The sequence below is a fragment of the Phycodurus eques genome, chromosome 15 (genome assembly GCF_024500275.1).
Source record: "Phycodurus eques isolate BA_2022a chromosome 15, UOR_Pequ_1.1, whole genome shotgun sequence".
NCBI lineage: Eukaryota > Metazoa > Chordata > Actinopteri > Syngnathiformes > Syngnathidae > Phycodurus > Phycodurus eques.
The window spans coordinates 14,185,377-14,209,981 of NC_084539.1; the positions used below are offsets into that span (position 1 = coordinate 14,185,377).

At 39.3% G+C, this 24,605-nt stretch overlaps 3 protein-coding genes across 4 annotated transcripts in view; 1 reads left to right on the top strand and 2 right to left on the bottom strand.

Annotated features, from left to right (window-relative positions):
- Nucleotides 1–8,637, top strand: part of il11ra (interleukin 11 receptor subunit alpha) — a 48,679-nt gene extending 40,042 nt beyond the window's left edge. For both annotated transcript variants that reach the window (XM_061697674.1, XM_061697675.1), the window contains exons 7-12: nucleotides 476–639; nucleotides 761–905; nucleotides 2,405–2,497; nucleotides 3,794–3,896; nucleotides 4,032–4,111; nucleotides 5,733–8,637. In XM_061697674.1, coding sequence (XP_061553658.1) covers nucleotides 476–639; nucleotides 761–905; nucleotides 2,405–2,497; nucleotides 3,794–3,896; nucleotides 4,032–4,110 — 584 coding nt within the window. In that variant the 3' untranslated portion in view covers nucleotide 4,111; nucleotides 5,733–8,637. The remainder of the gene's footprint in view (nucleotides 1–475; nucleotides 640–760; nucleotides 906–2,404; nucleotides 2,498–3,793; nucleotides 3,897–4,031; nucleotides 4,112–5,732) is intronic.
- Nucleotides 8,638–8,725: 88 nt separating this feature from the next.
- tmem267 (transmembrane protein 267) lies at nucleotides 8,726–14,885 on the bottom strand. The gene is made up of 3 exons (XM_061698800.1): nucleotides 14,839–14,885; nucleotides 10,312–10,772; nucleotides 8,726–10,229 (listed from the first exon to the last, which is right to left on the bottom strand). Exons 2-3 carry the CDS (start codon nucleotides 10,705–10,707, stop codon nucleotides 9,894–9,896), a joined length of 732 nt encoding a protein of 243 aa, XP_061554784.1. The 5' UTR covers nucleotides 10,708–10,772; nucleotides 14,839–14,885; the 3' UTR covers nucleotides 8,726–9,893.
- A 5,208-nt stretch (nucleotides 14,886–20,093) lies between these two features.
- The window catches only part of cntfr (ciliary neurotrophic factor receptor), a 220,802-nt gene continuing 216,290 nt past the window's right edge, over nucleotides 20,094–24,605 (bottom strand). Inside the window, exons 10-11 of the mRNA XM_061698710.1 lie at nucleotides 22,828–22,954; nucleotides 20,094–21,396 (exon numbers count right to left, since the gene is read on the bottom strand). Of these exons, the coding sequence (XP_061554694.1) occupies nucleotide 21,396; nucleotides 22,828–22,954 (128 nt within the window). The 3' untranslated portion in view covers nucleotides 20,094–21,395. The remainder of the gene's footprint in view (nucleotides 21,397–22,827; nucleotides 22,955–24,605) is intronic.

Genomic DNA, 24,605 nt, shown 5'->3' on the forward strand with positions numbered 1-24,605 from the left:
TTTATTACTCATTTATCCTCAAACAGGAGCACCAAGTGTCATACAGTATGTGCAGAGGCTGCATATGATTACCATATGTTCGCTTCATCATCACAGCATCTTCAAGACCGTTATACCAGTATTTGATAATTATACCTTAGTTTTCACCTTTACATTCTTCATCTCACATTGGTATGAATATGGGAACACATTTTAGGTTGAAGTTGAGTGATATGGGCAAGATGATGTTGGCATTATGTACAGTATCTGCAGTTCAAGCTCCAGTTTTCCTTGTGATTTTGCGATGCAATTACAGTAGCACCATACAAACTGCTTTTATTTCAAAGAGGCTTTTTGACTACAGCTTGTACAGAGAAAGCTGATGTGTATATTAACGTGTAGAAACAAAACCAACGAAAAAATTCCAAGTAAACACATCTTTCGTTTGAATGTCTTCAGGTGTTTGCTTACCCAAACCCTTTTTCTTTCTTTTCAGTGAAACCTGACCCTCCAGAGTCTGTGTCTGTAAATGAAGTGGAAGGCTATCCACAGAGGCTGATTATCTCATGGAACTTTCCCTCCTCGTGGCCACAACATGATGCTTTCCCACTAGTGTTTCACATAAGATACAGGCCACATGGATCTCTATACTGGTCAGAGGTTAGTAAGGGTCCATGTACATTAAATTAAACACAAATCAAATTATTGTATTTAAGACATGTCTTCAGAGTACTTCCTCTTTTCTTAATTTTGCTGCCCTTTCTTGTCCTGTCTAACTTAGGTTTACTCTGAAGAGAGTCTAGCTGTGATTTTTGATGCCTTGGCTGGCCACCTTCACCAGGTTCAAGTGCGAGCGAGGGACGAACTGGACGCTGAGAGCCAGTGGAGTGACTGGAGTCCTCTGCTTTATGGCCGGCCCTGGGAAGGTTAGAAAGAGATCTCTGAGATTGACTTTATTTAAATAATATTCCAGTCACATCTACAGGTGTATCTCAGTAAGAAAATTGTGGAAAACTTTTAAAAATGTTACTTCAATTCAAAAATTGACAGTACAGTATTTCATGATTTATTTTTATGAAACGTATTTTCGTGTGGCGGCACGGTGTCCGACTGGTTAGAGCGTCAGCCTCACAGTTCTGAGGTGCGGGGTTCAATCCCCGTCCCCACCTGTGTGGAGTTTGCATGTTCTCCCCGTGCCTGCGTGGGTTTTCTCCGGGCACTCCGGTTTCCTCCCACATCCCAAAAACATGCATTAATTGGAGACTCTAAATTGCCCGTAGGCATGACTGTGAGTGCAAATGGTTGTTTGTTTCTATGTGCCCTGCGATTGGCTGGCAACCAGTTCAGGGTGTATGACAGCTGGGATAGGCTCCAGCACGCCCGCGACCCTAGTGTGGAGAAGCGGCTCAGAAAATGGATGGATGGATGGTATTTTCGTGTGGTTAATAAATCTATATAATACAAGTTTCACTTTTTGAATTGAACTGCTGAAATAAAAGAACTTTTGTAGGATCGTGATGCTCATTTATATGCAGTGAAAACGTCAGTAAAGGTACAGGGATTAGTGAGCAAGGATAAATGCCGCAGTGTCACAATAACAGTGCACATTAGTTCTAGTCAAAATCAATCATACTGTAGTGGCGCACTCGGCTCACTTCCGTGCAGCCCGTGAGAGTTCAGTTCCCACTCAGTTATGTTGGTATGGTTGAGTGTCTCACTAGTTCCTTTCACACTGGCTGGAAATTTGGCACTTCAGAGTACCAGTTATGGCGGGATTTGTCAATTTCAGACCACCAACGGAAACAGGATATTGCTGCAAATGAAATGTGCCTTCAATGCGGCCTACCGCAATGAGATAATTAGATGTGTGGCTATATCAGCGCGACAGCATCTTTCAATGCAAAGAGGGTGTGAGAAGTTACTTTTGACTGTTTAAGTTCACACTCCCTTCCACACTGGTGCCGTTTTGCCTCTGATACAAACCTTGGAAAACAGCCAATTCTCAGGGCAACTTCAACCCCCACCTCAGCCTTTATTCCGCATCGGTACCTTACATAAAGGTAATGGTAAAAAGCAGAAAAAATGCTAGCTGTGATTGAGGGTGTAGTACACCTTTTTTGCCATCTCAGTAAGCTCGAACAGGTTCCTGTTCCTCATGACCCTGAAAAAACACAGTAGATGGAGGAATGGATAGTCAAAAGTGAATGTTGGTTTATTTGGTTTACTTGAAAAAGCTTTTCTTGTTGCCATTTTTAAAGTATGCATGTCATGAAATGAGTTTATTTAGGACGCCATATGCTCATGCTTAACTTTTTGTATAAGTTCCCACTAATTCCTCTTAAGAACATGTGGGGCTCTTGAGTTGAGCAAGCCTTGGTGTCTAAAACAATTGACATTTGTGTGTGTTTGTGTGTTCGTCCTGCAGATCCCGCCACATCTGAACCGCCAGAGGATAATTTTCCAGACTATTTTTTTCCCTTCAACACAAAGCCAGAAACCTCAACTTCAAAATCACATAGTAAGTTTCTTCAATTGATAAATGTGTGGTCATTTGCGTGGCTGCACGGTGGAAGACTGTTTAGCACGTCTGCCTCACAGTTCTGAGGACCGGGGTTCAAATCCCGGCCCCGCCTGTGTGGAGTTTGCATGTTCTCCCTGTGCCTGCGTGGGTTTTCTCCGGGTACTCCGGTTACCTCCCACATCCCAAAAACATGCATGATAGATTAATTGAAAACTCTACGCCCGTAGGTGTGAATGTGAGTGTGAATGGTTGTTTGTTTCCATGTGCCCTGCGATTGGCTGGCGACCAGTTCAGGGTGTACCCCGCCTCTTGCCCAGAGTCAGCTGGGATTGGCTGCAGCACCCCCCGCAACCCTTGTGAGGATAAGTGGTACGGAAGATGAATGAATGGTCATTTGCTATATCAGTTTACTTCTTTGCCATAAATGTGATATTTGAACTACAGAATCAAACTATTGGCGTCATATGATCATGCTTAACTTTTTGTATAAGTTCCCACTAATTCCTCTTAAGAACACCATGTGAATATGGCGCCAATCAAACTACTGGCTTTGAATGAGATTGGATAGATCGAAGCTCATTTTCATCGCCGCAGGCGATATAAGGCATCATTTACTGTTACTATAAATGCCTTGTCCTGGCCTTACGGTTCAAATTACATATAATTCCACTAATATGCACCCGTGAGCTGTCAGTGCTTTCTATACAGCAGTATATTTAAATTATAAAAATGCATGGAAGCTGTGCTATACAGAATGCACTTGGCACGCTGTTGCCAACACGCACGTTCCAAAAGTGCACGCTCTAAACGCAAGCTTACATTTTTAAACACAGTCCATGATGCACTCAATTTGATAGAAAACTGTATTTGTGAGTGATTAGACCTTCTAAATGTGCTGTGAACAAGATTAATTCCCTTTGTGTGTTCTCAATCAGTCCGCATCAATCAGTCAACATTTTTTCCATGTGTGAATTTGCCCTTACTTTGATTTGTATTTGTTTTATTTTGTGTGGGTCTGTTGACTCTCACCACATTGTAAAGATTAATGTAAAGCAATAATGTAAAGCAATGATAGCTTATTTAGAATGAGTTATATCAAAATTATCATGCACCCATTCGCATTTGTCCCTCAAACAACCCAGAGACATGGGTATGAATTCTTAAACTACTGTATTTATTTTACTAAACTTTGACATCTCGTCTCATTCTACCATCAGTCTTCTGAATCTCACGATCTCTGCCCCTCTCATCACCTTTTTCTTTTCGCCTAAAATCCTGATCTTTCCCTTCCAGAGCCAGTTGTGCCGGATGACAGTAATTTGGGATTGGTGATTTTGCTGGTTTTGTTTGCCGTGGTTATCATAGCCACTGTCCTTTCCCTCATCTTTGTGATGTGGTAAGACACACCCACTTGCAGTCCACATATACAAACACAAGCATTTCAATTTTTAACCATTTACGCTATCATTTGAAGTTGTTTTTTTGTTGTTGTTCTTGTTGAAAGCGAATAATAATTGTTTTGTGTTTCCAGGGTGAGGCAGAGGCGGCGTGAACATGTGACCAAACAGGAGCTCACCTCAATGGTCAAAATGAAGTCCATGCCAGTTTGATGTGAGGCACTTTATAATTTATAGTTGCCAGTTCTACTGTATATTAATGGAGACATATTGTGCTTCCCCCCCGCAAATTCATCAAAATGGTTCCCACTTAAAGCGCACAAAAAGACAATCCGCCTGTTTGGGGCGATTCTGCCCCTTCCCGACCAAGCACGTCAAACGCCAGACAATTTTATGTCTTATAAGATTATCCTATAAGATTGTCCTCAAGTCTGATGTGTCTTACGAATGGATTCGTCACGATTTTAGGGTTAGCAACAGGTCAGACTTAAACTTCAAACTTAAATAATGAACGTGTTCAATATTTACAACCAAAAACTCTTTGTGTTTGAGGAACGCTGACTCCTCCCGCCTCATGAGGCCGAGAACGGTGACTTGGAAAACAATGTAGCCAATCAAAGAAGCACCCAAGCCTGACAAACACGGAAGCGACCGTAAATAAAAACTAAAATGTCTTAGTCGTTTTTTTTTTTTTTAGAACATCGCCATTTTACAATGCTCTCGGCTCCGGCAACCTTTGAGAACACTCGGGAAACATGGCCTCCTATCTGGAAGAGTTTCTTCTTCTTCGGTTTTGTGAGATTACGTGTGATCATGATTTCTAGATCGGCGGTACAACAGAATCTTTGTGGTCTGCTGTGTTGAGACTCTCAGAGCACATCACAAACATGACGACCAAAACTGTTCAATACCTGATTTTTTTAAACTTTATGTGATGTCCGTAGCAGATGAAAAATCTTTTAAGAGTGGAAAAATCTTTGTGTGTACCAGGCCTAATTTAGAGCATGACATGTATTTTGACCGAAGAATGTCAGAGACTATTGGCAGTATGAAGTCGCTGGGGAACTCTTTTAAATTGTGAGCAAAAATTGTTAGTCTTTTTCAAAGGTCCCGTATTTTGGCCATTTAGACTTCCATAGAGTGATTCTTTAATATGGACTTAGTATAAAAGTGTCCATTTAATTTAAAAAAACACCTTGCATTTGTCATACAAATGTCCAGAAAAGGCCCCTCTGACAGCTACTTCTGTTTGACCCAGTTTTGGATGCGCTTTGTCCATATTTGGCTAAGACCGCCTCCTTTCCTCTGATTGTTTGCCTCCGTGTAGAAACCCAGTTGTGAGAGCACACGTTTATGTTGTTGCACGTGTATTTTTATTATTCTTTTTTTTATTATGATCACTTCCCACGCATGTGGCTGTGCCTCTCCTCAGCTTTGCCCGCTTGGGAGATAGTTGTTGATGGCGCACATGGCCTCTGTGGTGGAGATGATTATAAACCTAAAGGGCACACTCGCTTATTCTAAATCCATTTGCGAAGTTAAAACAAGTGGCATGGCAGTGATGCAAACGAATAAACAAACACGATACAGACTGGTGGCTACCATACAGTACTTGGCTGAGGCCGTTATTCACCATATGGATTAAATACCATCAAAATGCTACATTTGGGCAAATCCAGTCCATGTGTTGCTATAAAAAACTTGCACATATTATGGGCTTCTAAATATGTCATCCAGTCTGTTATTTACATCTGGCAGTGCTTATTGATATGATATATGGTTGTTTTTAATGTGGTGCCCCCTCTTCATCCTTCTCCTCCTCCTCTCTCTCTCAGGTCAATGTCAAACATCATCTACTCCTCAGCCTGTTCTAGGGCTTGTGTGAAGATTCAGCATTCATGACAGCATGCTGACCTTCGTATCCAACTACAATAAATGAACCGGAATCCATTTAAGATCTGTGATGACACAAACAATCCCACCCAAGTCCCCTTTTATGATGATATGATGGAAGACTGTCAGTTGTCACATCGATTTACATTTCCCTTAATTTCTTTCAGGTTATTTTGGTAGTCATCGGTGGTTTTGCTGCACAGTTTCATGTGTCCGTTTTAACAGACAGACTCAATGCTGTGAATAATAACTTTTATCTGGCAGCATTGAAGTGTCAAGCATAAATCAAGAGGCCTGAAGAAGGGCAGCTGAGAAAAAGTTGGGCAACTTGAATTGTAAACACTTCATGTATTACACTTTTTTTTTTTTAATTGCACGGTTATGTTCCTTTTTTAAATGCCTCTATGTACTCATGCATCCATGGAGGGTGTCTAAAAAAATGGGGATACAAAGTCGATAAAGGCCTTTTCACAAACCATCAGCATTATGACAACGGATACAAATGTAGGAAAATGTCATAGTTATTTTAGTGAATCTGTTTATGCTGATTCAGATTATTCAGTGTAAAGTGCAGTTTAGTGTCTTTTATCAAACAAACCCAAAACAATGATCATTGACTGAATTAATAATTCTAAATGTATCCCTGTTAGTTTTCAGCACTTAATGTAGCAAGTTAGAAACCTTCAGAGGCGTTATGTGTTTGAATGTTGTTACAAAGTAGTTTAAATTGTATTTTTAAGGGTTTACGTATCTGGAAGAGAACAATCCTTTGGGAAAGTCTTGCCCTGCAAGGAAATCCCAAAGATGTTTGTACAATGCACCTTTGGCTCTAATAGGCTAATGGGGTTGAACAAGGAGCCTGTTCTTATGACAGTTTAGTAGAATTTTGTAAGAAAGGTTACACATTGTAAGTAATGCAAAATCTGGTTTCTGAGGGCAGCTTTTTTTTTTTATTTTGATCATAATACAGTGGAGCCTCTAATTTTGAACAGAATGTGTACCAAAAGGCTGGTCAACATCTAATTTGTTCAATTTTTAGCATAAAGATTAAACACCACTTTGCCTGAAGTCTTGTGTCACTGCAGAAGTTTATTTTTGTGTCTGTGAAGTACAAATTTAGAGGTTCCACTGGAAGATTTGTCCAGTTTGCTACTAAATTGTCTGACAACACATTGCAGCTTGCAAGCGCAGCTCACAGATGACTTTGACACGGGGTTCTTTTTACATGGCGCACAGACGCTCACAATCGTTGCTGATATGTGACAGACCGTAGTTAGGGATGTCATTTTACTTTATTTTACAAGTAAAAAGGAGGGAGTACTGCCAAGAAAACTTACACTACAGCAAGTAAAGAAGGATCTATTGCCTTACAGGTTTTTAAAGAAAAAAATAAATATGCGTTCAGTTCCAATTCCCTGCTTGACCAGTTTCATTGTGGCCATCTGGTCTGGCAAGATAGTCAAGGACCACAGTGGCCATGGTTACCTGACAAGAGCCTATCTTTATCTCACTACGTTTGGGTCCTAAAACCGTCTTCTTTGGTAAACAGTAATGACTGGGAGGTCAATGCTCATGAAAAGCCCTAATTACCTCAGTTTGTTAAGTAATTCTTTCATTTCTCTCCTGTGTTTGTGTCCTCTGTTGATTTCGTGTTGGCATTGTATTGTGATCCAAAGCTGTGCAGTCAATGCCTGAATGACTGACTGTGTACGATGCATCAGGAGCACAAGATGCATAGATGTCAAGCTAGTTGCGGTTTGACGACTGTATGTTCTCTCAAGCTAGCCCCACATAAAATGCACAGGTCCAGTTGAAGCTTTGTTTTTGTGTATTATTGTATATCACATGTACGTATGTAATGAAACATTTCCTGAATGATTTTTTTTTTCCTTTTGTAATGTACATAACCAATTTATGACAACACAAGTTAACTCAGTTTTGCGTTGGTGTAAGGTCGTTGTCACTCCATAGATATTAAAAATGAACCATTCGTACCTATATATTTAAGGAATTGATGAAAAATATGTGAACTGAAAAAAAAAAAGAAAAGAAATTCCAGGTAAGAGCGTCAGAGAACATCCCTGAGGATACTTCATCTATATGTTCCCAACATTGTGTATTTGTGTTGTCCTGCTCAGTTATGAAGCTGCTTTGTTATTTCTTTACTGATCATTGCTCGGTCAAACCAATTGTTTGTCATTACATTATTTGGCATCATAAGGTCCTTTACATTTATATTGTTTTTTTTTTATGACAATATACAACACTTTTTTTGCAAGTTTTGTCTGGAGAAGATAACGTTCGCCCTTTCTAGTTCGATTTGTCATATCAATAAATAATAAAAACAATTTTTAAAAAGTGGAGGGGATTGCCCAACTAAACATTTAAATTGTTTTGGAACATTGCCTCATGCCATCATAGATATTTTCATTTGTGTACCCCCAATTTGCTTAAATTATGACCTGCATCCATTGTTAAAAGCACACTTTTATGAAAGTAAAACTGAACTAAAAACACCACACGAAGCCCCTCCCCCCACCCCCCCTTTGCTGTTAGACACATTTTGTAATACAATTACATTTTCTTTGGGCGAAGTACAGTATTAGTGACTGTCCATAATTCTGTGTGAGCCTTTTTTTTTTTTCTCCAGTGAAACATTGTTTCCTCTGTATGTGATGCCAGAAGGAGCCTGCATGTTGCTTTTACACTCAGGCATCCATCCTCAGATGTACATGGTGTGTTTAGTTTTGTTCTTTGCTTCATGCATTTGTCAGATATCACCATAAGCTGTTATTCTCTTCCTGCCCTTGTATGTTTCTGTAAAAAAAATAAAACTATTTTATCACACCAGCAGCTTTAGGGCACTTTCAATTCTTCACGGTAAAAGCTGAAACAATGATTAAGTGATGTGCGGTTGTACCTCCTGTAACAAATACACATTTAGGATGTTGTTTATTGAGATTAAAATAATAGTGCATTACATTACATTGTTTTGCCCCACAAGAACTAAACTTAAGTCGTTATACAGTTAAAACAAATTGAAACAAACTCACAATGTGCAAAATAGGCTTCAAGTGTATTACTGAAAACAGTGATAAGAGATTTGGCTCAAGAGAAAACTATTTCTGGGGGGGGAGTTTAAGATTCAGTGTGCCTGTCCACAGAACCTGCTCGGTGCAAGTAAGTTTGACATCAGACATATGTACAATAATGTGTGATGAAAAAAAATCCTAAATATTGTTTATGCCATAAAAACAGCAGTGAGAATAAACTCTTAATAAATCATAACATTACAAATTATTGTAGAGTACCGCTGCACACAACGGAAATACACAACATATAACATTTTAATTAAAATGTCTAACTTGGAGTCATTTACAACTGTATTTTGATCTTTACTTGGAAGAGCTCTTTAAAGAAAAAAAAAGAAACTTGGAATAATTCAACTTTAAGTTCCTTGTCGCCATCTAGTGGCTAAAAGAGCTAAAAGACCTAAAAAAGCCTAAGCCTTTTTTTGGAAAACAACAGTTGTCTTCTTTCTATACTGGCTCAGAATTAGGACAAAACATTAAAACTACAGTGTGTGTCTACAAAGGCCTTTTAAATAATTAGGAGTAAGATTAGTTATATCATGAGATGTTATCTGAGTTATTCGTAAAGTTAGAGTTTTTCAGTGTAACAATAGCAAATAAAGTGGTTTCACCTTTCAAATGTAAATACTTTAATTATGAAACGTAATCTATTATAAATAATGGTATTCCTATTTAATATTAAAACACAAAGGCGTCTGCACATGGACTTTTCAAAAGGAATCGTTCGACTATAACTACAATGAAAGCATGTACAATTAAAGTCTGCTCAAGGTAGGCAACGCTTCTTACGACATTTTGTTTAAAGTAAATACTTGTGAGAAAGTGTAGTTGTGATAAAGTACAGTAATGCACTACATAATAAATACCGCTAAAGGCGAAGACATACAAACGGCCAATCGGGATGTTTAAGGTAAGAAAGTTAAAAGTTCCTGTGACTGGCTCTCATTTGTTTGGATTTTGTTCCACATTTCTTCCGTGCATCAATTCGCCATCCATTTGTTCGTACCCAGTCTACACATCGATGGCAACTCCATGTTTAGTGGAGATGACGTCTCTGGTTCCAGTCAGGTACATGAGCACAGAGCACAGGTGAGGAAGCGTCGCCGTGGTGCTGACATAAAGCCAGTAGGGAAGCGGCGCCGTGTTCCCGAACGGACACACCCACAGGCCGTGGCGCACGGCGTCCCGCACGTGGTGCGTCGCCATGGAAATGAACAGCATCCAAGGCAACGAGCACCAGGCGTCTTTGATGCGTCCGAGCCACATGAGGAAGCGGAGGGACAGACAGACGACGGGGATGAGGGAGGAGCAATGGAGGGGAGGACGCTGAGGGAGGGAGACGGCGGCCTGGGTGAGAAAAAGTTGGTGTATATTAATTAAGTGATTTGTAAAATGACACATTTGACTCTGCATATGTGTTAAAAAGCACCTTGAGTGACAGCGAGCCGGCCATGTAGAAGTGGTCCAAGTCAATGATGGATGCCAGGAGACCCGCCAGCAACACCTCGTACACGTCGCTCTTCTTCCTGAGCCCGATGACCACGGCCCAAGACCACAGGCCCACCATAGCGTGCGTGCCGTTGTCCAGCACGGCGCGCAGCCACAGGTGATGCTGGATGAGCGGAAGCTGCAGGGCGTGGTCCGCCGCCACGCAGAATACGCCGAGCCCCGCCGATGCCAGCACGGAGGCGGAGCTGAACGTCTGCAAAAGGGCCTGGGCCTTCTCGGTCTCCACAGCCAGGCTGAGGGGTATGGGGGCACCCTCTCCCTCGAGGCCCGCGCCCAGCAGCGGGGACGAGTCCAACTTGGAGTAGAAACCTTGCATGTTGATCAACGCGGCTGGGTGGTGGCCAGACAAATGCCATGTAAGGTCAGCAGGACTCTGGTGGACTGGTAGAGAAAACAATACATTAAAAAAGACAATGTATGTATGTAAACGTAATATGTAAAATAAACCCTTTTACACCTACATACCGTTAACCCCTTCGTAATTGGCGGCATGGCCCTACCCCCTGCAAATAGCAGAAATGTGCAAAGAATTGCCGCTCCCCTTGATAGGATTTTTTAATTGCGTGTCGGTGCCACAAGATGGTGGCAAAGCAAAGCACTTAAAACAGAATGCCATAAAGAACCACACATCACGCATGTACACAATCATGAACCCATGTTACATAAAAAACATATGAAAAACTGTAATGAGTAGTTAAATTATTCAACACAAATAAACCACCTTCACATGGGGCTCATCAATATTATTAGCTAGCATACCATCTGAAATAACACGTTAATACAAACTGATGTGGCATCACACATGGGCAAAACAATTGCGATTAGCACTTTACACAAACAGTACTAAGTCATTAGATTATCCTTCAGGTATTTACACAATGATAAATGTTAGGGAATACAGGTACATTGTAACAGAGACAGAAGCAGAAACATTCTTTCACTTTTGAAGGTGAACAAGGTGCCAGCAGATGGCGCCAATAATTTATTGCTTTGGTCTGTGCACAAAAACAGCAAATAGACAAGATTATACCCGGCTATCAAAAATTAATTAAAATTTTTAAGTACCGGTATTTAAGTATTATGCTCCTGCAGACATTCACCTCCTCATGAAGAAACAAGACACACGCAGCATTATCTGGAATTATTTTGCCTGCATTGCCAGCAGGGTGCGCCGGACCGACATGGGAAAACCTTTCTGCAAGGCATCTTTGAAAGCCATTTGCACTTGCTAAAGACCTCACTGCCACTTACAAATATACAGTACTGTGTAAAGGTCTTAGACCACCACTCGCTTTGCTTTTATAAATACTGTACCCCATTTCACATCAAGTCATTAAGAGTTTTAAAACTTAAATAATATGACACATACAGTTCACAGGATTACACCCACACACACAAATAAAAAGTGTGGTGCATGAGACAAGGAATTATATTTTGCTGAGGATCTGAATTAGAGTGCTGAAAGGAATTTATGAATTTATTTGGCTTTGGTTTATTTGGCATTAATAGAACCGTACATACCCCATAATTATACTGGCACCTCCCGCCTGTTCCCCATCCTCCAAGAAAAAGCCTGCTAGCTAACAAATACATGGGCAACCCAACCCAAATAAAAAGCTCTAGGGATTGTTTTAATTTGTATTACTAGTTTAGCTTTGGTGTAGGTGTATGATATGATATACTTAGTGGCCTTCTATTTACATATGATCACGATGACATTGCTAAAACAACAAATCTTTTGACGGCAAAGTTTTTGCCGTGATATCGTTTTAGTAGCGGTACCAAGGTAATTTCTGCAGCTATCAAAGTCAGAATTTTGGTATCGTGACGACACCAGTTTGTAGTTTGGGCTTTAAATCTTTTCTGACACATGATAAGTGATGTTTGTTTATATAACCAGAAGCACTTGCTGCACATATATTTTTTATAAATCTAATGATGGAAGAGGACAAATATTTTATTTAGACTATATTTGGCGGGCGGCACGGTGGCCGACTGGTTAGAGCGTCAGCCTCACAGTTCTGAGGACCCGGGTTCAATCCCTGGTCCCGCCTGTGTGGAGTTTGCATGTTCTCCCTGTGCCTGTGTGGGTTTTCTCCGGGCACTCCGGTTTCACACATCCCAAAAACATGCATTAATTGGTGACTCTAAATTGCCCGTAGGTGTGACTGTGAGTGCGAATGGTTGTTTGTTTGTATGTGCCCTGCGATTGGCTGGCAACCAGTTCAGGGTGTACCTCGCCTCCTGCCCGATGACAGCTGGGATAGGCTCCAGCACGCCCGCGACCCTAGTGAGGTGAAGCGGCTCAGAAAATGGATGGATGGATATATTTGGGGAATGCAAACAGCTAAGGCGGGGTCGGCAACCCGCGGCTCTTGAGCCGCATGCGGCTCTTTAGCGCTGCCCTAGTGGCTTCCTGGAGCTTTTTTTAAAATGTATGAAAATGGAAATATACTTTTTGTTTTAATGTGGTTTCTGTAGGAAAATTTGCGTCATAGCCTGCGACGCGTGCTTCTTTGAGCTCGGCGTGGCAGGTGGCTGTCGCAGACAAAACGGCGGGTGTGTGATGGGCCATGGATCGCAAAGGGAAAAAGTGAAAGATAGCTGAGGAGAACAGAGGATTCAACAGTTCTTGGACCGAATCATGTGCTTTCATTGCCAACGTGGAAGGTTCGCCTACATGTCTGCTTTGTAATGAGAAGTTGTCAAATAACAAAAAGAGTCATGTGGAAAGACATTTCCAGGGAAGGCATGCTAGCTGTCCTTGTTAAACACATTCCTAGGACTAAATCTAGCTGACCTCCAAATGGAAATGGGCGATATAGCTGACAAAGATTTATGGGTTTCCAAATTCAAAAGTCTGACAGCCGAGCTTGAAAATGTCACTCGCCAGAAAGCCCATTTTGCCCAAAGCCACGAATGGAGTGAAATTGAAAGCTTCGCAACACCCGAGAAACTTGTGTTTGAAACATGGAATGCTCTTCTTGACAGTTATAGAAACATGAAGAAATATGCATTTGGAGTATTATCCATCTTTGGATCAAGATACCTGTGCGAGCAGATATTCTCAAACATGAACTACATTAAATCCAAATACCGCAACCACCTCACAGATGAGAGCTTGCAGTCATGTGCCGAGATTAAAGTTACATCTTACATGCCCGATGTTGAGAAGCTGCCCAGTGATGCCCGAAAACAGAAGTCACATTAAACGGGTAAGAACACAATTCGGTCATCGGCACATGTTTAGCAACAAAGTGTCTGTCTTTATAAAGTGGTTTCTGATTTTTGTCACTATATATTTGGAATGAAACAGGGATATTATTGTGTTTTCTTGCTCAGGTCCGGGGATGGCTGCGTTGTATTGTGCGTCAAAAGAGAAGAGGATGCTGCTTTTTACTTTTATTACACTCTGTCTGTTGCCCAGATAAGTGGGAAAAGAGAAGAGGATTGTTTGTATTATTGAGGAATGAAGAGGATTGCATTTTATTTCCATGGGGAGGTCTGAAATTACAGGAGGCATGTTACTTTTTTTTTTTAAATCCTCAAAATAAAAATGAAAAAAAAAATCTGTTTTCTTTATTATATTTCTATAATTTCATCAATGCAACGAAACATAACACATCTATAACGGAAGTTCAACTTAAAACACCATCGTACAGCAGAGTAGTCACGTGGTGCGTCATTCTCTCCAGGATGCCTTGCAGGAAAAATAAACATTTAATCATGAATGCTCATTATGTCATTTGGATAGTAGGCTAATATAGACACTTTGCCTTCCTTATAAGGCTTTGATTTTTTTTAACACACGCTTAAAACAGATTTGTTTTTTGGGTCGAATATGGCTCTTTCAACATTTTGGGTTGCCGACTCCTGGGCTAAGGGAATATAAAATAAAGTCATTAAAAACCGGTGGCACTGAAAATATAGAATTGTGCATTGTCCTAACAGATTTATAAAAAATAAATAAATAAATAAATAAATAAGTACTTGATATTTCATATAACAGTTTTTTTGTTTTTTTACATGGATTTATTTGAACCTAGGGTATAAATGTTATTAAAAAATATATTAACAGGAACTTGATTAAATTTACCACCCACAACACGATACAACTGCCATCAACTTATGAATCAAGCCTAAATATTAAGGCAGCTACGTCGTTTCTATTCTTCTTGTTAACACACGAAATAAATTCACCTTTTTCTGAAGTGACAGCTAGCTGCAAGCTAACTTGCTATGCTAACAAGCCAATTGAAGGCGGCTGCGGCTGCTGCATTGTGTGGGCTGCCAGCGGCTTGGAGCTCTGCTAACACCCAATGCTGCCGAATACAGTCAACAAACAAACACCACTCGCTTGTCATTGAAACACATTTGATCATAAACACATGACTGCGTTAAATACTGTTTTGTAATGTTTTCGGCTGATAATAATAATGACACTCACCTCATCGTCTTGTACTGGAAGAAGTCCAGCAGCTGCAAAAAAAATAATAAATAAATAAAAAATAAAATACAAACCGCACTTCTTCTGCTTGGAAACCTCGGTCGGCCGACAGTGGATATGACTCACTAGCGCCGCAAAGGGGATTGATTGTACGATGGATCTCCTGTTTCACGTCACGACTGGACAGTTTTAATTTTCATATTCCTCAAAATGTTCTGTTAATATTTTAAGCATCATCTGAGCATCAGATAATTATGGCATCCCAGAAATAATGCATGACATTTATTATTATCTCATTAATTTAAAATTGTTTTCCATTAGATGAATATCTCATTTGCCTATTTCTTTTGGTTTGAGTTACTTGATTGGTTGCCATTTATTTGCAAATCTGTTTTTCTAAAATTAGTATTAATTTTTGATTTATTTGTATTCCATATTTGTACTGAAGTTCTATTTTGAAAGAAAAAGATTTGCCTATCTCAATGTAAATAATTGACCTGAACATAATAGTTTTTAGCTAATAATATTAAAATAAATAATTTTAGAGATGTCTTCTAATACCCCTCAGTAATAGCCAGGTAACATAACAACATTTTATTATTAATATTTATTTCTCTTGAGATTCATTCTACCTTTAAAAAAAAAAAAACGTGAGTATCCTGTCAAAAGAAACTAATCTTTTCATGGGAAAAAAGAAGCTTAAAAACATCATAAAGACACTGGATGATAAATAGTTTTTTTTTTTTAGGATATTTGCTGGCCCATTTATGACGCGGGTAAAAACTGACCCACTAACATCATGGTTAGTAACAGAAAGCTAACATAAGAGAAAGGTTATTTTTTTTTATTTTAAATTATGTGTCAATCGAAAAAGCCTCAGAAAGGAAAGTAGATTGTCTGGATGTTTATTTTCAGGGACACAGTTATACCTACGAATATCTATCTATTTATCATTTTATTTTAATTTATTAATTTTTTTATCATGCCTACCCTCATTAGATTTGTATGCTAGCCCGAGCCTGGCTGACTGTGGGTAAGAGATACGGTACACCCAGAACTGGTCGTCATTCAATCGCAGGGCATATACAAACAAACAACCATTCACACTCAGATTCACACTTCTGGACATTTTCGAGTTTTAAAATCACCTAAGATGCATGTTTTTGGGAAATACCCAGAGCTCTCAACTATGCAACTGTTCTGCCCATGAATCAGTATGCCAATAAATTCTCCATTAGGCTTCTTTTCGTTCGGCTTCCGCGCATCTTTGTGAACAAAACAGACCCCAGGAAAGCTCTAATAATGACACCAGATGAGGGTTAATCATCACCCAAAGTGGCAAGACCAGACCAAAAGAAGAGAACAAAAGAAGAGAACAACATTTTCAATTTGCCTCTCAAGCTCCCCAGAGGACCAGTCTAAAATGGGTTTAAGGGAGGGGGTAGGGGGGGACATGCAAGTGAACATAATGGTTTATTTACTATCTAAAGAGACTTAGGTATATTTCCCCCAGGAGTTGGTCCACTGTGAACACAGAGAAAAGAGTGAATATAATTGGGTTTCTCTTTACCACACTGGGCAGAAACACATCTTGAAATGGATGCTGCAAGACAGCTAAAAATATTATACACTGAATTTGCATAAAATTAGGCAGAACTGTGTTGTAGTGATAAGCACCTTTCCCTCACAGACTCAGTGGAGAGGTGTTGGGTTTGATTGTCGGCTCAGGCCTTCTGTGTGGAGTTTGAATGTTCTCCCCGTATTTACTTGGATTTGCGCTGTGTACTCCGCCTTCCTGTTGGTTAATTGAAAACTCTAAATTGTTAGTATCGACACAGGTGGGCAGTAATGAATTACACTTACACCGCTACAATTAACAAAATCACATTTTTAATACATTGTCAGAGTCGTTTTAATACAGCATAATTTCTACTTTCACTTGAGTATTTATGTCAAGAAGAAGTGTTACTTTTACTGGCTACATTCTGCTCCCTTGCATTTTTATGTACAGATATTTATTATTGCTTGGGATCTGGTTTGTTTAGGTAGAAAGACTTCAATATCATGTGACTGTTTCACCAATCCAATGTAACTATCGTGACATTTGACTCCATTTCACAGAGCCAGGCAGTCACATGACTGCACAGTCACATGGAAGCTATGCTAAGACGAAACATGGCAGAAATCTGTTTTTACCTTACAGATAGGATCTTGCTCATCCGCGACCTAAGTAAGGATAAGCAATATAGAAAATGGATGGATGAACTTTAAAAACGAAGAGCTATGTGATGACCCGAAACTTGCGTCTGCCGAGAAATGTCAGCATTTCAGCCTACAAGAACTCCACCTGGAACTTGGGAAACATATTAAAGGCTCTCTCGGTTTGCATTTGCAAAATGGAATGCTCCGTTGAATGAAACCAAAAGGTCAAGCAAAGCACTTGAATGTAATTACATTTCATTCCACCAACTCAGACCCAGCTCTCCGCTCCTGCTGTAAAAAGGAGCAGAGGGAAAAAGCAATCTGCAATGTATGCACGGCACTGAAGATAAAGATGTAAGTTGGTAGAACTCGCATAGGTTTTGAGTAACGAAACCGCGACCCCAGTGAGGATAAGCGGAAAGGAAGATGAATGAATGAATGAATGAAACAGATGTTAGCATTCCTGATAAATGTGGGTGAATCTACCTGTTGAGGTTCAACATAATCAAATTGTAGTTAATAATCTGCTGTGCTGTTTCACGTGTATGAAAAAAGAAAGTTGATTTAAGCCCATTTATTGAGGCTTAATTAGTGACTTAAATAGTTTATTATACAAAAATATTTTTTTGCTATGTCATCTGGGACAGGCTCCAACTCACTTGTGGCTCTTATGAAGAACAGCGATAGAAATTGCACAAAGGGATTGATGCTTACAATTATGGTGGTTGTAAATGATTTTACATGACACGATAGGAGCTTCAGTACCATGGACAGCAAAGCGAGCGAGTTCATCTGCTTCGCTCTTGTGAACTGTCCATCCATCCATCCATTTTCTGAGTCGCTTCTCCTCAGTAGGGTCGCGGGCTCTTGTGAACTGACACATTGAAATGTTTTTCCACAATTGTAAATGTCATATGTACTCACAACAGACAATTTTATTATATTACAAAGATAAATAATTTCCATAACAACATTAATTATTTACAATTAATTGTCGCTTAATGTGGTGTAAAACCCCCCCACCTCAAACTGAATGCTGTTTCTAACTAAGTAAGGTAAGCATAATATTAGAACTAATAGCACTTCTGGAGTGATACAGTGTTTCTACGGCAACGATGTAACCCAAAACATGCTGTAGTCCAGCACTTCTAGGCTATAAATATTGATAAAGGAACAGTACAGCGGTAACTTAGGCTGCCTACTTACACCATGCATCGTTCGTAACCTCAAAATGTCGGAATTGTCGTAAACTGACGTCCTCTTGTATTAGGTCTCTTCAGTGTGGGCATATGTATCTCACGTAGTGGTTAATTGAGTGTACATCAAAATATTTGAAGGCATGACCATGTGAAGATTTGCAAAACAAAAGAATAGAATAGGTACAATGATAAAATATCAGCATTCATAATATATAGTATTAGCAGTCATTGTAGAGAAGAATAATAATAAGAAGGCTGCTGCACGCCTGAGACAGGAGAGATTGTGTCATTCATCTATTTATCAATTGAAGGTCAAAGTAGTCATTAGAGCAGAGCGAGGCTGTCAAGCTTTTTGATGGCTTCTCCATGCGCATGCACACTCACACACCACACATACACGGTAGATATCAGAGGTTAATGTGGATCACATCTTGGCCACAGACAAAGAGCATGGCTGACCATTTCAATTGCCATTTAATTAAAACTGGGACCAAATATCAGTTGAAGAGTTCAATCTATGCTCACTTCTTTCTTGAAGTGTAATGAGATGTTGGGGGGACATTTTTCACAAGCGCTGAACAAGTGAGGGAAACAATGAGGCTGAGTCATGCTCTCTTTACAATTTAGAAGATAGCAATTGTGTAAATAAAGCATGAGCAGGGAGGAATACTGATGAAAATAAAGACAGATGGATGAATGGATGAATAAACACACACAAGAACACCAGCTGACAGCTTTTAGATGGTGTATTGATTTGTCCTCAGTCTCCGCATCGGGCTGCCAGAATAACGAAGAGAGAAGAGCGAGGTCCTTTTAAAGCACTAGACATGCACAAGGACCACCAAAGGTTAAGAGAGACCAATGATCTTTTTCCATCCATCGTTTTCTATACCCTTTGTCCTGCCCGAGCTGAATTGTGGTGAGAGGTGGGGTACACCCTGGGCTGGTCGCCAGTCAATCGAAGGGCACATAAAAAACAAACAAAAAAAAACCTCACATTCACACCCGTGGGCAATTTAGAGTCTGAAGAAAACCCGAAAGCATGGTGAGAAGCTGCAAATGCTGCACAACAGGGCCTGAGCACAGATTTGAAACTGGGACCTCTCAACTGTGAGTCAGACATGCTGACTACTTCATCGTAGTGCCCCAATGTTATGTAAATTAGATGGTTGTCTTTTTAAATCAAATACAACCTGTGCATACCAACATGGCAACATTTTAGGCTGATGTTAGGATGAAAGTAACAGTTACTTAGCACTTTCAACAGCTTTTGTTAAGAACAAACACATTATTAATAATAGTTCACAATGATAATAATGCTTGGTTTTTATTGATACTATCACCGCGGTATTAATTAGTGTTTATAATGATAATGATTATTATTGTGCTCATAGTTTGCAGGAGTGTAGAACTGCTCTGTATCATACTCAAGCTGATTCTAATATTTGGGCCCTATCATGTCGCTAAATAATGTAACCATAATATTAGAAACAGCTCCCAGTAAGATGTAATACAGTTTTACACCTTTATAAACTACAACCACAAGAATACACATATTATTAAAAATAACAAGGCAGAATTTTTGATAAAGCTTTTGTATTGCATTTCATTCTATTTTGAAAGCACCTTTATGAAAGCAAGGAGAGAGCGACACATTGCCGTGCCCAAACATAAAGTAAGTAAATCCAACACTGATTTAACTCACCTGCTGTAAATATGCACTCAAACCTCTTCCTCTTGTTGAGTAGAGAATTACAATTATTTGATCTTGATTGCTGTTTTAGTATAAAATGGAAATAGTTGACGAGGTTGGTAAGAATGGGGTGTGCTAAAATGAGACGCAGCGTGTCGTCATTCATTGTGAAATGGTCACATTTAATGGTTGAAACCTGTCATTGTATATACAGCTATAAAAAAGACCCCAGGTACAGGTTACGACATTCTACTGCTAATACATACTTATTATTTTTTTATTATTATTAAATAATAAACTTTTGTTCAATGTTAAAGTTACATATCATAGTTTACAAAATAGGATCAGAGAAATACAGTAAGCCATTATGAATGTCAGATTAAAAAAAAGAAGCCAGAAACAGAAGAACTAAAACCCTATATGTGTGTTTTTGTAGTTGTTTCTCCATAAAATACATATAAAAACACAATAAAACACATCAGTACTCATCGGAATAACATAATACCAACAGTTTATCATGGCTACTGAAAACTGCAAAAAGACATGTTCTATGTATGTGAAGGCGTCTTTGAATACAAAGTGATTTGTGTTATTTTACAGCCACCCATGCCTCCCAAAAACAGCTTTGTCTTTGTCAAAAAAAAAAAAAAAAAAAAAATAGTTGGGAATCTTTAGACTTTATTACATATATAGATATCTTTGTTTTGTTGGTTTGTTTTTATACAATCAAAGTCCTTCTTGACGGTTGCAAGCTAATTGTCTAAATAAACCAGACTTTTGTTACTGAACTCTTCCAAGTGTCATTGATTGTTTTTGTGGCATTGATTATTTTTGTGGCCTCTGCAGGATTCCTCCTTGATTATGTGATCACAAGTTATTATGCTTTTCAAATCAATCAAATCTGCACGTTTTGGGCACCATTTGACTGCAAGAGGGAGTAGTTGAGTCTTTGGCATGACGATTTAGCTGCATGGGGCACTGGGACAGCAACTGGGCACAAACACATGCTCACACGCTCGACTTGTGTGCGCGTTTTGGTGTGAATGCTGCTGTATATTCACACACACAAAAATTTAAATTCAGTGAATAGATACCCCCCCCCCAAAAAAAGCAGAGAAGATAGTCAATACTGTTACCAGCCAAACAAATGAAATTAAAGCCAGCAGCTGCTGTTAGACGACTGTTTGCAGCGAAGCTCCTTTTGTTGCTGCTGATGAAGACGATGAAGAAGACGCTATGGCCAAAACAGCTCCTCTGAAGAATTTACGTGTAACCATTAATTGAAAATGCTGCGTAGGACATTGTCCAAGTAATCTTGGCAAGTAAGTGTATGACTGACAGAAATGATCGATGCACTGTATCCCTGGGACTTGTGCAAAACAGAAAACAAAGATCCAGCCTCTTCTTTTTCTTCTTCCTCCTTCTCCTCCTCCTCTTCTCCTTTCAGCTGTAAGATATTTACATCTGGACAGGAAGGCAAAAGAGTTGAACTATTATTTTTTATAATCTTGATAGTCATATTAAACCGCCATGCAACACTAGTGCACTGTGACAGATAGTCAGGGGTGCCACAGGAAATTAACCAATTTCACTTAATTTGTTTACATTTTTTTAATCCATTAATGACAATAAAATGTCCCTCTATTAATGCCAGTGATATATAGTAACGGGAAGAACTATGACATGCTCTTCCATTAGATGGCAGAAGGCACAATACATCCGTGGAGCCACCTGTTGCCATTCATACAACACACAAGTCATGGCTCCCTGCGACTACATCAGCTTGTGTCCAATTAATAAACAGACCCAGATTTTACACTGAGTAAGTACATTCGTGAATAAATTGAGACCAGAGCATTATTATTTTAGAATGTATACTTTTTGTGACATTATTCTTTGGCAGTGTGCCATGAGATTTTTCTCATGTAAAATGGGTGCCTTAGCCCAATAAAGGTTGGGAAACACTGATATCAAAGATATTCACAAATTTTGCATACATGTGCTCAATGTACAGTAATTGCCATATCTAATTAACAATAAGGTAAAACAATTCATTGGATTTCAAGTGATGTCTGAAATCTCAAGTCTATTATATGTCTGAAAATTCAAAGTTTGGTTTGTTATTATGGGGAACTCAGAAGTCGAAGGATGATGATAAATCATTGAATTATGAATGAAGTCGTTTTTGAGAAAAAAAGTCCAAAATGACCACATACACCTGTTAAATGAGGACTGTTGAGAATCTTGTCAAATTTTGCAAACAAGGAAATATCGTGTCTGCTCCTGAGAAAAGGTGATGGCAACATCACTCTATATTAAATGCTTCATGACTTCAACAACAGAGGTTGTAGTTGAGGAAGGCTAAAATGTCATCCATCAAAAGCTGCGCTTTGTACTTTGTTGACTCACTTTGGTCCACAATGAGTACTAACAAAACATTTCCTGCTTGCATGTCCTTTTAGTAAGTCTATGACTTAACAGTCAATGCTCAACATGAACATCTTCAAAAAAGACAAAACAAAAAAAAACAAAAGCACACACACACCATTACAGCACAATTTGTAGTTTAAAAGCAGGGAAATAAATTGAATGGGACAGCTTTGGATTGGATTTTACTTCAGTTGCTTTCGGAGGTTTTGTGGGGAAATAAATGACCTGCCTCTTCAGCTGGGTCGTAAAACAAACTCTACCCCTCTAAATGCGTTCTTGCCGTCAATGGACATGCATTGCCTTGCTGATATGTGACTGAGGGGCTAAGTCTGCAATCAATTCAAATAGAAGTCAATACAAGTGGTGTGCGTGTGGGGGTATGCGTGGGCGTGTGCGTGGGTGTGTGTGCGTGTGTGTGTGTGTGTGTGTGTGCGTGTGTGTGTGTGTGTGTGTGTGTGTACTCACTACATGAACAGCAGCAGCATCCCTAACAGAAGAGGCGAGAAGAAGGTGAGAAGTTTGGCAGCCCTGCCCACCGGAGGTTCAGCCTTTTGTGGTGCGTTGGACGAAGGTATGGGTGAAGTCTTAGTCTCTACAGGGAAACATGCACACCAATGCACATTTTTGTTTTATTTATTCATTCGTTCATTCATATGTTAGTCCTACTGTTTTTATTCCCAAGGGAATTGACATCTGAAACATTGTTTTGATGAATGGACACTGGAAAAAGGCTCATGATAGCGGAAAGATGCAAACAGGAAGGAAAAGGCATTACAGAGCAAAATCAATTCTAATCTGCAAGAGCAATCAATAGGAGACTTGTTGAGGCAGTTATGAAGTGAACTGCACAAGAAAAATCATATTCGTTCGAAAGCTGCCCAGAACTAATACAGTTGAACTTCTTAGGTCAAGGAATTACTCTGCTTTTTCTGAATATGATTTTTGTAGTCTCATAGAAGTCCTTCTGAAACCTTTTACAAAAGTACCATCCTAAAAAAAATACCACCATCATGACTAAAATTAAAATACAAAGCCTAGTAGATGTAAGTGTTCATGAAAATATTATTGCAAGTCATAGTAACATTATGCACAGTTTAAACATTAACACTGCAACTAAATATAGAATAATTGTAGTGAAAAGTTAAGAATAGTCATTTGTAAGAAGTCTACCTGTATTTAGGGTAAATGTGCATAGTTGAAATCATTTATTTTCATGCCCAGTTATACGGTAGAGTCATTAGCATATTCCTAAGTATTCATTTGTTTTTTTAATCAACACTTATGTTTTAACATATACATTAGTATTTCCATATTTTTTAGCTGCATTAGTTTAAGCAAAATATGTTGTGTACACCTGAAGTTTGTCCCTTCCATGATGCCGTGGCTCTCCCTCCTCCCCACAAGTCTAATCTGTTGTGACATGCACTCATTCGTCACATTCTGAAGAGAGATACAGTAAATGCAGGCGTGTAATTGTTTCCTGTGTCCTAATTAATAGTTATCATGCAAAAACAAATAAGTAAATAAAATTAACATTTTAACATACGATACTCAACAGTGGCCTGTTGCAGGCAACATAGCCGACAAAACCTCACACCAATAATTTTGGGGGGTGTGGAAAGAATATAATTTCCCTTTTCCCCCAATTAATGAGTGTCGCAAAGCAATGTAGAGTCAGGAGATAGCGCCGGGGAAGCAGCCAGGTGTGAAATGGAGAGCGCTAAAGAAAGAGAAAGAAAGAAAGAGAGAGAGAAAGAGAAAGACAGAGAGAGAGAGAGAGAGAGAGAGAGAGAGAGAGAGAGAGAGAGAGAGAGAGAGAGAGAGAGAGAGAGAGAGAAACAAAGCCGGCCACTGACAACAGTCAAATAAACTTCCTGTAAAGCAGTTTGCTTTTTGATTGGCGAGACAAATAAAAAATTATGCAAGGATAAGAGCATAGCCACCAGAGGCCGTGATGGGGTTCATGTGGATTCAACAAGCCAGAAAAGACTGGCAGAGAGCAGGAGATCTGGCAGTCCACAGGAAGAATGATGAGGAGGGCACCCGGGCCACGTGTTCAACACCTATGCAGTACATTATAAATTTTATTTAAAAAAACATGACATTTTGTCACACATTTAATTTGATTGTGTAGATGTTTTTGTCTATTCCTTATCATGGCAATACTACAGTATACAGTATCCAGAGTTTAATGGCATTGTTACTGTGGTAAAGTATAGTTTTGGGATAGACTCCGATTTGGG

Bases quoted from the DNA above. Each gene is read 5' to 3' on its own strand.
- tmem267 (XM_061698800.1), bottom strand. From the start codon at position 10,707: ATGCAAGGTTTCTACTCCAAGTTGGACTCGTCCCCGCTGCTGGGCGCG. The intron at 10,230-10,311 runs GTGCTTTTTAAC...TTTCTCACCCAG, and splicing joins CCGGCTCGCTGTCACTCAAG to GCCGCCGTCTCCCTCCCTCA.